The sequence below is a fragment of the Paralichthys olivaceus genome, chromosome 22 (assembly GCF_024713975.1).
Source record: "Paralichthys olivaceus isolate ysfri-2021 chromosome 22, ASM2471397v2, whole genome shotgun sequence".
Lineage (NCBI taxonomy): Eukaryota > Metazoa > Chordata > Actinopteri > Pleuronectiformes > Paralichthyidae > Paralichthys > Paralichthys olivaceus.
The window spans coordinates 7,543,188-7,560,172 of NC_091114.1; the positions used below are offsets into that span (position 1 = coordinate 7,543,188).

General features: G+C 40.7%; 2 protein-coding genes across 4 annotated transcripts in view; one reads left to right on the plus strand and one right to left on the minus strand.

Moving 5' to 3' along the window:
* Nucleotides 1-83: 83 nt before the first annotated feature.
* Nucleotides 84-12,230, minus strand: badb (BCL2 associated agonist of cell death b). Of its 2 annotated transcripts, none has more exons than XM_020095653.2 (5): nt 12,084-12,230; nt 4,588-4,877; nt 3,776-3,928; nt 3,469-3,689; nt 84-2,846 (listed from the first exon to the last, which is right to left on the minus strand). In XM_020095653.2, exons 3-5 carry the CDS (start codon nt 3,918-3,920, stop codon nt 2,709-2,711), a joined length of 504 nt encoding a protein of 167 aa, XP_019951212.2. In that variant the 5' UTR covers nt 3,921-3,928; nt 4,588-4,877; nt 12,084-12,230; the 3' UTR covers nt 84-2,708. The 2 variants fall into 2 exon arrangements, with proteins under 2 accessions (XP_019951212.2, XP_019951213.2); XM_020095654.2 differs by having other exon boundaries at nt 4,568-4,877.
* slc8a4b (solute carrier family 8 member 4b) overlaps nt 3,569-16,985 on the plus strand; it is a 99,270-nt gene continuing 85,853 nt past the window's right edge. The window contains exons 1-2 of one of the 2 annotated variants that reach the window (XM_069518202.1): nt 3,569-3,709; nt 5,922-6,013. The gene's annotated coding sequence lies outside the window, so the exon portion shown is untranslated. The remainder of the gene's footprint in view (nt 3,710-5,921; nt 6,014-16,985) is intronic. The other variant, XM_069518203.1, reaches the window with a different exon arrangement.

Below are 16,985 nucleotides of genomic sequence, written 5' to 3' on the forward strand. Positions count from 1 at the left end.
TGCATAGGAAGGAATTTAAAACATTTCAAAGCTTCCTCCGCACTGGAGAATTTGAAGGAACTGCACGACATCCACTTGAAAACCACTCTTAAAAGTATTTATTCAGGACAGCATATACCAGAAGTTAGACAGCTGTAGAGAAAATACATGTACAAAAGTCATTGAAAATGAATCCAACAAAAAAAATAAAAGGGGAATATTAAAAATTCAGTTTTCTCCGAAACACGTCTCTAGATTCAAGTAATACTAAGGATGGTTGCAGAACTCAAGATACCACGGCAGGTTTTTCTTCAGGGGTGTGTTCACCGTCACAAGTGTTTTCAAAGTCAAAACCATTACTGGTCACGCGACTTCAACTAAAAAGTGCGATAGTGAACGCACCACCACGTTATTGTGCTTCTTTCTTGAGTAATGTGTGACAGTGAGCTGTGACTATTTAAGGCAGTAGATTAGGTAAAGACACAAGGCCGCCTGTGTGGTGTCACGTCGCAGGTACCAGCATGTTCAAGGCAGTTCATAAGAATATTTATAATCTTTTAAATTTCAGCTGAACTGTATTGTAAGGAGCGAAACAGTTTTATCTGGTCCCAAGTTCACAACACCACACAGCTGCTAACTGCAGTACTTGTATATGTAGATGTACAGGTAGTGACATGTTAGAAGTACTGTTATCACTTTAACACTCATTCCTGACTCCGCTGTTTCTATCTCATATCATTAAACAGTGGAGTTAGCAGTTTGACTCAAACAGAATATTCTAATTGTGTTAGGAGCTTTATACCAGATATTAATTCATTGTAAACGGTTGCTCGTATATTTCAGTCAACTCATCATCTTACAAAAACACACAGTACACTTGGACAAATCTTAGAAAAAACGGTTGGTGTCATTCAGATTGTCACGATCTCTAATGTGATTAAAAATTGTCCTAGACATGTTTTTTTAATGTATAAAAAAAAGCTGTAGCAAAGGTTATTTTTCGATAACAAACGCAGCCCTTGACCTGCACAGCTGAGCACACCACGACTCGACCATACGAGTCGAGAGAAAGACACAAGGAGAACAAACCTATTACCATTTCCTATAATCACATATTGATAAACAAATCACAAATAGCCGAATCGATTACCAAGCTGTTTAGAGGTGCGGATCTTAGTTGTATAATGATTCATATGAACAATTAGAACTTAAATAAAGGTAGTATTTTGGGTAAATGTGCCAAGGAATCTTCAAAAGGAAATTAGATCAGCACTCTTAACAGCTTTATCCCATTTTATTCACACCGCAATGCAGGTCAAAGTCAAAACCCGCCCCACATTTAATTCTTATATAAACATGACAGGATTGCAAGAAGCAGATGGGGCTGAACTCTCTGAATCCGTCTTCTATTTGCACAGGTTGCTGAGTAAATGGGCCCAAAGGCTTGTGTGTTTAAAACCTTGCACAGTAGTTACTCCGTCACCACCCACAACTTTTAAATAAGCACATAACATTTATCACAACAGCCATGGATTGTACATTGCCTATTGCTGGGTTGGCCAGACTTATAAAATAGGAACTCGTGGAATTAGTTTCTAGCTAAAACCACGCCACGTATAACCCCTCATCCAATGCCATTTGATAAAATATTAACACAATATTTACACATAAAAATTACTAAGTCTGTTTTATTTTTTGCTCATTCAAGGATTTAAAAAGATAGATTCATATGGGTTTGTGCTTTCTTTTCTTTTGTATACGTCTGTTTAATGTCATTTTCCTCCGATATAATCTAACCCTGAAGTTGTACAAAAGATATTTTTTTCTGCATTGTCAAAGATTGTCCTTGTACAAGATTGTTCGTTTGATAAATTTGAGATATAAAGCAGTTGGTGATAGTCGAGTACAGTGGCAGAAAGAGTTCTGGTAGCAGAACAGGAAGTTGGAGAAAGGCCCCCTGAGTTGAATACTTAAAGAAGATCCTTCCTTTTTTTACACTCTCTCCTCACTTCTGTTGCCTGAAAATTATTTTGGCACAATACAGTGATATCTTGTGCGATCCAAGCACCAACATTTGGATTAAAACAAGCATCACACTGACTTGACATATCCTCAAGAAAATGAGGAAGGAAGGAAGTTCTAACAGCATTCACGGTGGCCTCAGTCACGTTTTGTTTTCAGCTCATTTATCTCTCCATCTACAGTATATTGCATAGTGTTGATGTGAGAAAATTGAAACGGTTGAGTGTCTTTTACTTACTGATAGTTCACCTTTCTAGTCCCCTCATTTTATTCTTTTGCTGCGTTTTAAAGAGGTCGTCTCTCTTCTCTCTGGCCGTCCTTCCATCCGTATGTACGGTGGGTTTGGAAAGCCACAGGTCTGTCCTCATGCTCATCTCACATTTGACCAGTTCACAGTGAGCTGCCTAACAGTGTTGTTCACATCACAACCAACAAAAAACACACAATTTATATGAATTTAGTTTTAAAATGTACATGACTAGAGGCTTTAGAACCTCAGTACTATGTACTACTTGTCCCGTTTAGCCATGCCTTTGTGTTTGGAGTCTTTGGAGCCTTTTGATCAAACCAACCTTTCTTCCATTTCTACTCAGAGCAGAGCTCACTGCTCTCAATCACAATTGTTCAATTGGCTTCCCCATTGCTTTCTTCTCTTCTTCTTGTTCCCATTGATTCCCCTAAGTTGCTCTTATATCCACCCTCAGTGCCTACTCAGTGCGGTGAGTGTGATTCTCAAGGTGGCTGTTCTCTCCCTCAATCTCCTGGTGACTGAAGAGGTAGCTCCACCAGCTTTTAGAGTGGTGCATCTGTTTGGCCGTCCCGGCACTCTTCACCTTCCTCATTGCCTGCAAGAAGCGATGACACAGTGTTAGGTTTAAAAACAAACAAACACGTAGTTAAAATACAATAAAGAAAGTTTTGTTTCATATTTTCCTTATTGGATGAAGTCATTCTAGATCAGCAGGCACAACTGGCATAACCTGATCCTTTTCCTTTAGCGCCAACAACTTAACAGAGTTAATATTTACCAATATTAAAACAATTATTTTTCAGAATAAACAATGCAAAAATCATGTACATGTATGGCTGTGTAATAATGTATTATTATATTAATATATTTATAGTTCTTTATCATAAGGGTTGGATTGATTACAATCTCTTATGAATCATAGACACATTTTTCAACATAACAGATCGCCCAAAATAACAGTATGGGACATTTTTTTCTCCCTAATAACGGTTTTGGCCACCAAACATCCATATCAGTCGAACTGCACTCACTTCTTTCTTCTTTTAAACCATTTTAATGCTACCATTCCAGTGTAAGGGACGCAAATAGTTTCAATGCACAGAAAACACTGGATTCTTGTCTCTTTTGCCACCTATGCCAATACTGTATATCTAGAGTCTGTGTTTTTATAAACCCTTCTAAACCCCTCATTCGTATTTTGACCCCTCCATTCTCACCCCTTTGTCTAGCAGGCTGTCAAACTCGTCGCTCATCCTCCGGAGCTTCTGGCCGTACTTCTTTGCCGCCCACAGTGCAGGGGGAGCCGACTTGGACCGTCCTCGGAATGGAGCGCCGTCGGTGGGCGTGCCGACTTCCTCGTCCGCCCTGGTTTGGAGCTCCTCGTCTCGTGAGACAGTGGAGGCGTGGGACTCTGAGTTCAGCCTGATTCTACCAGTTGCTACATCGGGAGAGAAAAAGGTAACTGATTAGGATTATATTAAGAAAAAGGCACAGAGAAACTCTTAGTCCTCTGGGGTTTCCTACCTGCTATTCTGAGCTCAGGTAAGGTGAGGTTGTGGCGCTGAAGAACCTGATGCTCTGGCTCAGTCGATGATTGGCTCATTTCTGCTTCCTCTACCTCCTCCGACGGCTCCGACTCGCTGTCTGAAATGGTGAAGTTTGCAGCCATTGAGGCATCTGGGGGGGGGGGAATAGAAACATGATATCAGTATAAACCTTTAAGTACAGTGAATGACAGACAAGGACGTACACGTGTTGTACACATGTGGAGTTATTGAGATCACAGTGGAGTTAACAGTGGTGTTGATGTGTCTGGGAGAACTAGAAAACAGACATAAAGCATGTTGTTCATACATGTGATCACCAAAACATCATCTGTCCCTGCATACCTCCATCATAAGAAGCTACAATAGAGAGAATATAGAATAAAACTGTTAATACATGACAGCTGTCCAACCATTATGTTGTCAAACAGTGCATGTGCTCATGACAAGTCTTATAAAATGGCATCATGTGTTGTATGGCTAACACACCCTGCGGGCTATCTCTGCTAACCCTGATATTAGCCGGTCCAAAGGTATTCAGAGTGTAACAACCCGACAGATGAGCGACCTGTTTTTACAACACACGGCCGCATTTACTCAAACTAACTTGTTGGTACACTGCTGACACACCAGCCATCACACCTTCCTCTTCCTCCTCTCCGGTCAACTCGCTTGTTGTTGTTGTTGACTGAGGAGGACAAAAGAAACTTCCTGCGGGGCGGCCGCTGCGGCTTGGCTGCTAGCTAACCGCGTCAGGGACCGAAGAACTAACCTTCACACCGGGTCTCTTACCCGAGTTGATGTGCGGTGAGAGTCCGGGAGTGTGGGCTTGCGTTGGCGGGGCGTCCCGCGGCCTCTGCAGCTGCTGTTATTGTCGCTGTCTTATCTTTTCCTCGCCGAGCTGCTCACTTTAGCTCCGCGCTCACCCAATCGCCGCGCGTCACCGCAACGCCGCGGCGCGCTGACGTCACTGTTGCGAGCTAGGACAGGGCCGGGGCTTTGTTTGTCCCCCGCGGGTGACCGTAGTGTGCGGGGTAGAGGCGCAGCGCGATTTCACACCGTCACAAGTCAGGCTTGACTTTCTGTGTGTTAGAATTGATATATAAATATGACAGATCCCCAAAAGTGAAGCCAAATTCACTCAACTGCAAATTAAAGGGATAATTCACCCAAAACATGAACATTCACTCATTATCTACTCACCACCAGGGGGCGTAGCACACGATTCTGGGCCCTATACACAAGCAGTATCTGTGGGCCCCCTTCTTGTCTCACTAATGAACAGTACATACCACATCTGGTATAAGTAATAATGATCTGATATGCTTAATTATGCACAATATGAAATCTCGCTGCATTTCTGTCCTCCTTTCTCAGACTTTTACCGACAGTTACTTTATGTATTCAATTATTTCTCAAGTATAAAACAGACCTTAAAAATACCATCTTAGTTTTCTAACCCCCTAAGTCATTTTTAAAATACAGCTTTCCTCCCATTAAGTATTCATTTATAAATGGGGTGTAATCTCTCACTTTGTTACATCTTGCCATTAATGAAACAAACTGACACACAGAGATGAAGAACAACCTACCTCGTAAGAACCAACTAACTAACTAGTATTTATTTTTTATATTTTTTATTTTCTGATTCCCAGACTTTCCGTTTGCTTTCTTGACATGCTGAACACCACTTCTCCAGCAGTCAGTCAGTCGCTTCGACTAAACCGTTATTTTGTAGGGGTGAGGCAGGTGACCTCAGGGTGCCTCTACGATTTTTAGATATAAATTTCAGTCAATCAGTCGATTTATTCAGCCAGTTTCAACCGTTTCCATTAAGCACTTATAAATTAGATGAATAATATTAAAAATATTATAATCATTCAGGCTTTTTAAGGCCCCCCTCCCCTTTGGGCCTTTGGAAGTCCGTTCCACTCTTCCCCCCCACTATGATAATGTTTCTGTGATAAATTTTTATGTGAGATTTGCTCTTGTCATTACATGACATGTAATAATCATCCGGTAAAGTTATTTTTAATTGATTCATATCGAGGAGGAATCACATTAACATTCAGTTCCTCGAAGGTCTTAAGGTTAAGCTCTTCTTTTATCTTCTCTGCTTTCTCTAGTGCTGGGACCCTATGGCTGGGACACATGGAAGACAGAAAATCCTCCAGGCTGTTGTTAGCTGTCATACCTCGCATGAGCAGCAGGTGGGGAGGTAGGACTACAAACTGATTCACTTGTGTGTGTGTTTTACTGAGTGTTTATCTTTGGTCGCACTGCCTCATCTCCTACCTCCTGTCACAGGTTGTGAGCTTTCTTGGAAACAATACGAGCAAATAGCTTATTTTGAATGTCTTTCAATTGCAGTTGATTACTCTAGTAGCATTATTGCTGCAAAAACGTGTCATAGTGTCAGGCATGAAAATTGCATTGTGACATCATCAGAAAAAAGTGTTTCTCATCCCCTGAAAAGCTGATTAATGGGTTACATTCCTCTTCTTTATACAGAACCGTTACAGTAAAGCAGCACTGTATGGGTATGTGCTTTGCTTTGCTCTCTTGCACTTTCCTCACGTCAACACAGGAGACTCAGCCATGTAATTATCTAACATTTTTAATCCAGAGCCTGTTCTTCACCTCCCCAATGTCATTCTGCTCTCTCCCCCTATTATATTAGACACTAGAAATAAACTGAATTAATTTGGCAAAGTCAGTCATTGAAACAATGCTGTGACGTATTCAATGTCAAAGGGCTTTTTCTAATTCAGTGCATCCAAATGGAACAAATGTGAGTTTCTAAGCTTAGACTAACATGTAGTGCAAAGTTTGCACAGTCAGCCTTTCATACACTGACGTATGCATGAAGCAGCTCTTGAAGATCATTGTTGAGAGTTGCTTCTTTTGAACTGTATTTATGGAGGGATTATAGAGATAATACACTGGAGTTCTCCTTTTGGTTGGATTTGGATGCAGTTTGAGAACCATGCAATTATTATCCATTTTAATCTGTGTGTGCGTGTTAGCGTGTGTGCGTGCGTGTGTGTGTGTGTGGCAAAGTCAAGCCATGTATGCACCAACTTAAGCCATAAAACCACCGTGCGTAAGAGGCTGTGCGTGTGTGAGTGACAAAAGCTGATCTTACACACTCTCATATACTAGCAGAATCATGTACACACGCATACTAAACACGGACTCACACATGTTTGTGTATACGACTGCAGGATTTGAGTGTAATCTGGAGGAGCCATACAATTAGCATCCATTTATATCTCCCTGTACCAACCTCGCCCTGCCTCTGTGCCCCTCATCTGGCGGTTATTTTGGGAAACGGAGGCGTATGCACGCCCACACTGTCTCCAAACCACCACTCAGTGTGCAAGAGTGTGCCTGTGTGTGTGTGTTTGTGTGTGTGTGTGTGTGTGTGGCTGCTTGAGAGCAAATGCGACAGTATATCCAAGTGGCTCCCGAAATGTTCCTTCCAATTCAGTGCCAGGGCACAGCTTGTCTGCCACCACCGCTGCAGCTTCACTCACTGTCCTTTCAAATATTCTCCCCTCTGTGCAGACCCAGGTTCAGTCAGTTAGCTCAGCGTGGGTGCGGAGGAAGATGCAGAGCACGTTTTGAATTATTTGACGCGGGAGAGAAGAGAGAGATGGGATGGGAGGAGTGGTGTAAAAAAAGAGAGGATGATTCGGTTTCCCAATTTCAAAAAAGATGGGAAGCACATCTAAAATGCAGACAGTGTGCACCAGACATGGGGAGAGGGAGAGATGCAGACAAAGAGAGAGAGAGATAAAGCAACAGATGATGAGAAGTGAAGCCATGACAGAAGTATGTGAGAGAGTGCATAGAGAAAGAGAGAGTTAAGGTGAAGAGCGCAGAAGAAATGCTTGAGCATTTTGGAAGAAATTAGAATGGTACAGTATGTCGAAGAGAATACACTCCTCCAGTCCACATATTCAACCTAAGCCCTTTCATCATCGCTCTTGGTACATGCTCATTATAATCGGACCGCTCCCTCGCTGTATAACTGATCACAAGGCTGACATATGGCAGCTTTCTAATTACATTCACTCCGCCCCTGTGTAAACCTGCTGCTCCTGTAACCCAGCTCTTCTTAAACTTCAGTTCAGGACTAAAAATGGATTCCTGGCTTGCTCCTGGGCTGGATAAAAATACATGAATGTCCAGCTCAACAAGACATGTAATCTGTTCTTCTGACATGTGAAGAATTTCTTCAAAGTTTGAGGAACTATCTTACTCTCTTTTCCCAGAGCAAATAAAACTCTTGTTTGTTGAAGAAGGGGTTGGGATCGATATCACTCATACCTGTGAACTAAATCTTAAGCTTCACTATGACGCTGGGTAGCTTAGCTTAGCTTAAGCCTGGAAGCTATATAGATATAAAGATGGCTGCTCCCCCCAAGTGAAGCCAAAGCATCTTGATCGAGAAAAAAAAAGTCAAAATATGTGTTAAATAAATTTAAAAAAAAAAGTTTTTTGTCATTTCAGGTATTTCTCATCACACGGATGTTTGTTCAAGTGCAAATTTTTGTTTGGTTTTAATTTGTAAGGTGAAATTTCATGATTAACAGCTGAGACTGACTCACGATTGGTCGAGTGCGCTACTGTGCTCCATCCCCTGATAGAAATACTGAACAGACTCTCCAAATGTGCAAAATGTCAGTGTTTGGCATGAATTTTTCATTCTACATAGTGGGAGGAAGCAGCGATGCATCGTCCATCTTTATACACAATCAAATTAAATCTCAGCAAAAATTACCCAAATTATTTGGGAGAAAAACTATAAATAGTAAAATAATCTGACTTCCACTATGAATATGACTAGGCTAAAAGGTAAAAAGCAGGATGAAAGCTATATTTAATCTTTACCCTGAATTTATAGGACACACACATGCTCCCACCCTGTGCCTGTTCTTTATCTGGTCACGAGCCACACACACTCTTGTCCAGCCCATGTTCAACCCTCTAATATTGTCAGTTTTTGGTTGTTTTCATGTGGTTGACGTGGTACGTGTGTGTGTGCGTTCATAAAGATGCTGTAGATGTATATGCAGGATGATCTGGAACATATGTGCTCCATATGTGAACTCTGCTAAGGGGTACACTTGCACATGCTTGTCTAATGATTCAGAATGGATATTTCTTTTCTACAGAAAAAGCAATTCAGTAATGTTCCTGATTCTTAAAACCTTCACCTTTAATTTCTTGAATCTCACACTTTGCTGCAACTAAATCATAGATCAGTGGGAAGGCTTTGGCACAACCTCACCCACTCTAAGCATTATTACAAAGCTGCGTTGATTGTCTGCAGTAAATTTGCTTTTGTTGGCTAATCAGTTTATGTGCACTATGTGTGACGCTGTGCCTGCAGCAGAACTTAATGCCATGGCTCAGTGAGTTAACATAAAGCCCCCATACAGTGCCATATACAGCATACTGCATTTCCAATGCCTGTGGCAATTAAATCAAATTTTTCTGTAACACGAGATGGAAATTCAGTTGTGAAAGACACATTGGTTGAGGAAGAACTCAAACATTTGCAGTTACTCAAGCCAAAGTACCACATTCATTTTTGTACTTGAGTAAAAGTAAGCAATACCCTGCTTGAAAAATACTTTTAAGTATTAAGAATAAAAGTGAAAGCAAAGTGTAGCCTATTCACCAATGCAGCAGTGTCCTACATCATTATAGCCGAGTCTCAGCTGTATTCTCGTCTGAATCCATTTGAGTTGTTTCTTTGACTACAACTGCAGGGGGCGGGGTCTAATGTTAACTGCCCACTATGATTGGATCAGTGGACCAATTCCCCTCTTGTTACTGATTACTTCTAAAACTACAATGGCACTCCGTAGAGCGCATATCTCTGCCAAGGCTAAACTGTCCCCGTAATTCAATTAAGATGCACCAAATGTCACACACTCTTAGATATCAGTTCCCCTTAATCTGCCTGATTCTTTCCATCAAGAGACATTAATTATTCAAACATGTTTAAAATCACTCTATCTTGCAATGTTAAAAAAATCCTGGATCTGCCTCCTGATGAAATTTAGAGTAAACACGTAACATTTTAAAAAATACAGATATTTTTACAAAGTGAAAAGTACCTTAAATATAAATCTGATGAATGTGAAGCAACAATAATCCATACATTTTAATAAACTACATGAATTTGATTGGATATCACTATAAGTATTTGCTACAGATATATATAATTTTATATAAATAATATGTTTGAAATATAAATTAATACATTTTTTAAGTATATAAAATTGCTTAGATTGTTGACAGTGATGACCTCCTTTCCAGCATAAACAAGGAGACAGACATTTTCTCAGTTTTCTCTGGCATCATTTGTTAAACTATACATTTTGATGTTTTATGATGATTATTTCAGTCTCAATACATTTATCTTTTATTTATTTATTATTTCTAGTATATCAGTATTTCTCAATCCAGCTATTAGTATGCAATTTATAAAGATTTTACACTGAGTATTTTTTAAAGAGTTTTGTCAGTTTTTGCCATAGCATATATTTTTTAATCATATTTAAATTTTGTATGAGAGGGCCCTCAGGTCACATATCAACCTGCCAGTCACAGTCATTGTGTTGTAGCAAATGACATTTATATCCCGCACAATAATTATTCGACCAGGTGACGCGTTCAGTGGCTCTGCTCCGTGCCTCTGTTTTCCCTTCCATCTTTTTCAAGAGGAACGGAGTGATCCATCCTCCTTAAAGATTTTATTTGTTTTGTTTTGACAGTGATGGGAGACAGGAAATTGGATGGAGAGGCATAACACGGCACAAAAACAAGCCGCATTCTCTGCTCAGATGAGACTACACGCTATCTGCATTAGTAGATTTGTCTCCCTCGTTGCCTCAATCCTCTCGCCCATCTCACTCATTTCACCAACTCACAAACTCTCAGTGTCTCCCCCTTTTATTCTCCCATTCCCTTCACTCCATTTCTCTCCCCTTGTGTCGCCTTCACTGTTTGTCCATCTTCTTCTCTCACTCACTGTCCCCCTTGGTCTCTTTCTCTCTCACTCTCTCCCTGTCTCTTTTTTTTTCTTTCCCCCGATCTCACCCCCCCCCCCACTTGTGTATCTAGGTTGCTCGACTGAACTAGTTCATATAGAGCTTGCTGGCTGATGGCGTCATTTCGCTTGTTTAATTGATGTAGTTTGATAGAAACAAGCTGCTTGTTGGTCTCAGCCAGGTGGTAACAAAACTCTTAAGAGCCTACCCAGAAACAAGAACAAGCTGAAAATCAAGGGGAAAAGTAGATTTTTTAGTTCTATTTTTGGGAAATATAATTTGACATGTTGATTTTCCATCACTCAGGGCACTCTGGGACACAAAAAAGTCCTTAGCGATTACATTCAGCTTCTGCAAGTTTTCCTCCACTCTGACTGAACTTTTCGGAAAGTTAGAAAAGTGCTGTAAAACACTGCGGTGGGAGCAGCACAATTACATTAACAAACCATTGAATGCTAATGAGAACTTACACTGACTGCTGGCTCCAGCATGTCCCAGTCAGCAAAACAGAAACAAGAGTAAACAACTGTAATATCAGCATAACAATGCAAATCTGCAATAGAAATAATAAAATAAAGGTTTTGATAGATGGAAGCCATTTGAAGGATCGGAGCTGGAACACGATGCCAAGGATTCAATGTATTTTTTATCATCCCACTTCTATTCTTTAAAAGCCATCATATGATTTAACTATATCACTGATGGACATTAACTCAGTGGACGGATACATTTCAGCTTCAAAAAATCATTTAAAGCAAAAAATACTAGATTAGAGTGTTTACAAAAAACCTTTGATAAATTGCAACATGTGTGTGCAGTCTTTACACTTGTCTGTGTGTGTGTGTGTGTGTGTGTGTTTGTATAGTGATATGAATCACAGTGAAAGGTCAGTATTGCTTGAGGCGAGAAGAAACAGAGGAGACAGAAATGATGAATTGCACTTTGGTACCATTGCTCTTGCAACACCCCAGGTTATATTGGATCGTGTGTATGAGGCACACACACTCAGAGAAAGAGCACAGGTGGATGCACGCATGTGTATTTGAATCGAGGATATGTGTGTGCACATGCATGAATGAGACGGAGAGCAGAGATGAGGTTATACTGTAGTTAATATATTGTTTATAGCGATTACACATTAACATGACAACGTTTTCATGTTAGGTGACAATTTAACTGTTTGTGTGTGTGTGTGTGTGTGTGTGTTGTCATTTTTCCTACTTTTATTTAGGACGGGCCCCTCTGAGGCAAAACATCATTTCTCAGGTCCTGGTTCGGATGAGTGATGCGCTTTTGGTTGGTTTAGGTTCCCTTCAATGAATGAAAATCACTGCAAAGTCTTAATAGGATTGCTGTTTAGCCCTGTGTGGGTGGGTGTGGGTTTTTTCCATTTACGGTGTAATACACTGAGTGATTTGGTTTGAGAGTTGCAAAATTTCCCACATGTGCTACAAAAATTTTGTGATGTTCTCACAGTGACGGTAGTGAAACTTCATCTGCAGCAACTTCCCCTTTTTAGTTTTTATATTCAAATTGTGCAATACACTGCAGAAGTGGAGACAAAGCTTGGAAATGGTGTGGGAAAATATCTTTCCATCTGTGGTGAAGACGTACATCACAAATGTGTGTGTGTGTGTTTGTGTGTGTGTCATGGATCTGATTGGTTTCTGCCCCCTGATTAATCAGCGGCTCCATTTCAACACTGATCAATAACTCAGCATGCTGATGGAGGTAGTCCACATCTCATCTGACTCTGTGTGTGTTTTTCTGTGTATCATGTTGGCGAGTCACTCACTTTGAATGCTTGTATCTGCTAAAATGTGTGTGTGTGTTTTTGTTTTGGTGAGTGGACACAGCCTTGAATGCTACAGTATATCGACTGTGCCAAAGGTTTGTTTATAGTCGACAACAGTCGGTCCCAGAGTCACATAAGCACTTAGCAATTGACTTTTGTTGTGATTGATGACGTGCCTAATGGCCAGAACACCATAGTGACGGATGCTTTGATGCCTTCGTATGGCCGTTAGTGCTGAAAACCTCAAGTGGACAGACAAACAATGTTTATGTGATTCTGGATCCATAGGTGTGATTTCAAGTGTCCGGGCGTGATTGTGGATGTATGTACCAGCGGGTGAGGATATGTCACCCTGCTTATTCCAGCAGGTGGGAGAGAGACGTAATGTAGTGTGGCTGCGACGCTCATCTCACTCCTTTCAGATGATCAAGGCTCATTTGCTCGCAGTCCTCATCATCATCATTTCGTTCTGTTTCACCGCTCCCCCGTGGACCATGCTCGGCATGACTTACAATAGCTTTGGTGGCCTGACACAGAGTCTGAGCTGGCTCGTGAATAATCAGGAGCCCACAATGCTTTATAAGCGTAGAGACAAAGCAGAAAGGCTTGATTAGTGAGCTGCTGTGTAATCATGTTCAACTTTTGAGTCGACTGCCTGGAGGATTCTGAAATGGGATTTGGGGAATTTTGCCTCTATTAACCTTTTCTTACTGAAGATAGTTTCTCTAATCTCACCAGCTCCTTCAGAACACCAACATGTGTGCTAGTATTTGTGATTGAGTTTTGTTTCTGAGCCTTATGATACTTTTACGAAAGCATGAAATGATGGTATTACAAGAAGTGAAAGTGAAATGACGGCAGAACAAAACTAGAAGCACATTTGGTAATATTTATTGTGAAATACAGTAAGTTTGTGCTTTTATAATACAAATATGGTTTGTGACGTCTTGGCTTTAGTGTGAAGTGTCAGATGATAAATGTCATGGTCTCTCAAATGTTTTTATCCTCTGTAATTTTCTTTAGCTAGAGTGGGATGTTAACATGAAAGCAGTTTCCGTAAGTCGGCCCCGTGATGGGCTGGTGTCCTCTCGTAAAATAACAGCTGACCCTTAAAGGATAAATGGTATAGATTGTGGTTGGATCATGGAATAGATGTGGATTGCCCACGTCCCCCAGCAACTGCTAATTTTCAAATGCATGCTTATCGAGAGCCTCGCTCACTCTCATGAGTTTACGCTATTGGTTTATGATTAGAACTTCTTTCAGCATTTTTTAATTTTGCTGCAGGGGTTCAGCCTTGTGCTTTCGACAGCTGTAAAATCACCGCTGGTGTGCATTCTGTCCCTTCAGTGTGGCTTAGCAACGGTTTCAGATCTAAGGACAGCCTGTCCCTCGATAGCAAAACACTGCTTTTACAGTTGGAAACCGTGGACACCATGCTCAGCTCCAAGAGCTCTGGCTTTGGGGATTACAGGGGCTGGATCCAAAAGCTTTGGTTGATATATCAGGGCCTCCATGGTCCTCCACCATACTAGTGTCCGTTTCATTCTGACAAAGATGTCCAACTAAAAAAAAGTCCTCCAGCCTGTAGGTGCCTTGGGATATTGTGTCCTTTTTTTCTCTGGCCTGTCTCACACATCCTCACCATAGTTGTTGTCACACTAATCTTTTAAATAATCCTACACATAACAGAGTAAATAATGGTGATCAAAATGAAACACGTGTTAGATATTGGAACACAATGCAACACTGTTGCTTACAGTTTATAGGTTTGTTGAATGGAGACGGATTAGACCTGTATATCGACTTGTATAGGGTAATTATATGGTGGCGATTTTTGACCCACGGATTGACTCAGTTTTTTGTTGTGGTTTATCCAAGAAGACACGTTCAACTTGGTCCGCAGACTGAAGGCACACTGCCCCGGCCCCACTGAGTGTAACAGAGCTCTGGTCGACTGTTAATTCAATATTTATTAATATTGAAATTATCGGGTGTCCAAATCACAGACACTGCACTTTCTCTGGCAATTTTCAATATAGATATGCCAAGTGTAAACTCGATTTGTTTAAAGGTTCATGAGATATGCATTCCACATACAGACAGATGTTTGTGGAATTAGTATTGGTAGGCGATAACTTGACTGATCAGATAAGAGGTTTTTCTCGCTACTGAAATGAGAAGCTGGGCTGTGGGCATCCACAGCCAGACAGCTTAACTGGTGAAGGGAGTGTTACACTGTTCCCGTTCAGTGCATCTCTAATTAGAGCTAGTTTGCTAGCCTGTAGTAACAAGGAAATAATAAAATGATAAATGGTCTCCAGAGTTTCTGAAATAGAGTGTGTGGGTGCATACTCTATATATCCAGTGGTTTTAGATTTAGCTGAACTAAAGTCTTAATGTTTTACATAATGTTTTTGGACCGAGTTCACATGGAAATAAAACAAGACTCATTACATTCATATAAAGCGAACAGGACTATAATGTTTTACACTTTCACAAGTGTGATGCTTAAGAACCCAGTTAATATTTCATGGAAAACTGCAATTATCCTGCAGGCAGAAATGGCTCCCACTGCTGTCTTCAAACATGCCAATGCATTGTGGGACGTTTATCGTTCTCAGCTATGTTACAGCGGTATAAGACACAAGGCTCCACTTTTTCTCCCATTGCCATAGAAACTGGGTAGACGTGTAGCTTCCTCTGAAGATATCGTGGTTTGTTTGGGAATATGGAGGCTGACAGACACACATGACAAGGTGATGGGGGAGGGTTAATAGGCACTGAATCTGTAATGGTGTGATGCTGAACTGAGAGAAGAGGAAATATGGAAGAGTTAGTCAGAAGAAAGGAATATGGAATGTGGAGTTACGCTATATTAGTCTGAAAAAGGTGCTGGGACCTGGAATCAGATATAATTTCAATGTTAATTGACTTTTTTGAAGCCTTTTGTTGTCGTTATGTGAATTTGTATTATGTACTTGTTTCAATCAAGCTTGTTTTTGTATGTTGTTTCTTCTATTTCCTTTTCAAGATGCATTGTATTTGCTGTAATTGCTAAAAAAAAAAGTATTTAGATTAACTGGATGCTGAAAAACACCTGAACAAACGTCAGTGTGATAAAAATGACCTAAAATGAGAGAAACCATCTTTGAGAAAAATGGTTTTTAGTTTGGTCTATGTCCCTTCCACTTACATGGAGTAGGTGGGTTTTATGACCTAGTCACCCAGTCACCACGTGGCAATCGAGATTCTTTGGCTTCACTTCAAGCTGTTATGTCGTCCATCTTTTTATCTGGTCTATGGGTTGTATTAATAGTTAGGGAGAGCCTGATACTTTTATTACCACTGTGTCACAGAGCTTGCACAACATTGTCACAAACAAATGCACAATTCACAGACACATGAATGTCACTCAGGCCTAACAATCCCCTTAAAATCAATTGAGCTGCAACAAGTAACACACACTGATAGATATTAGTCCCCTTAATTTACCTGTTCCATTAATCCATTAATTATTCTCTGAGAAATTGATGAAAAGGTCATTTTCAAATGTTAAAGGCAGTGAAACAAGCTAAAATTGAAAGGGTTCTCTCTCACTCCATGTCTGTTCTGTAGATTTTGTGTTGTCCTGCTGATAAACCAACCAACCAATGGACAGGGCTAATAAAAGTTATAGAACAGAGAATCTGCTGCCTTTAAATAAAGGAAGAGAAGAGCGCACAGCCCACTATCTTGTTCATTAATTAAGTGCTTTGATATTACATGCAGAGACTCACAGAATCCTCTGTTATGCATGGACTGTGGTTATTACAGAGAAATGTGTGTATGGGCAAAGTGTCTGCATGTGCTTATGTGCTCTTGCTTGTTCATGCATATTTTTGTCATGTGTGTGTGTGCATGTGTGTGTGTGCATGTGTGCTTTTTTATCCAGCTATGCATTTGCACTTATGTGTTGAGCTGGAACACATTTGGATGTGGATGATTGCAGCATTCTCTCAGAGTACGTAAGAGTTAGGCTGGAATTGTTCAACGTTAGTGTGTGTGTGTGTCCATGTGTGTGAGTGTGTGTGTGTTTGTGTGAATGAGCGATGGTGTCCCTTCAGGGTGTAAATTAGCTTGCGGCGTGAGGCATGGCCTTTACGCTGAGACAGAACTCTGATCAACTGTGTCTAAAAGACTGATAATGTAAAACTACTCCTCTCCCTCATTATTTACACCGACCTCGTCGCTCCTCTCCCTTCTGCCGCTTCTTCAAAGCCTCACAAATCCCACTCATCTCTCCTGTCGCCTTCCAGTCTCCCTCCTCCTTTCCTTATTTGTCCTCA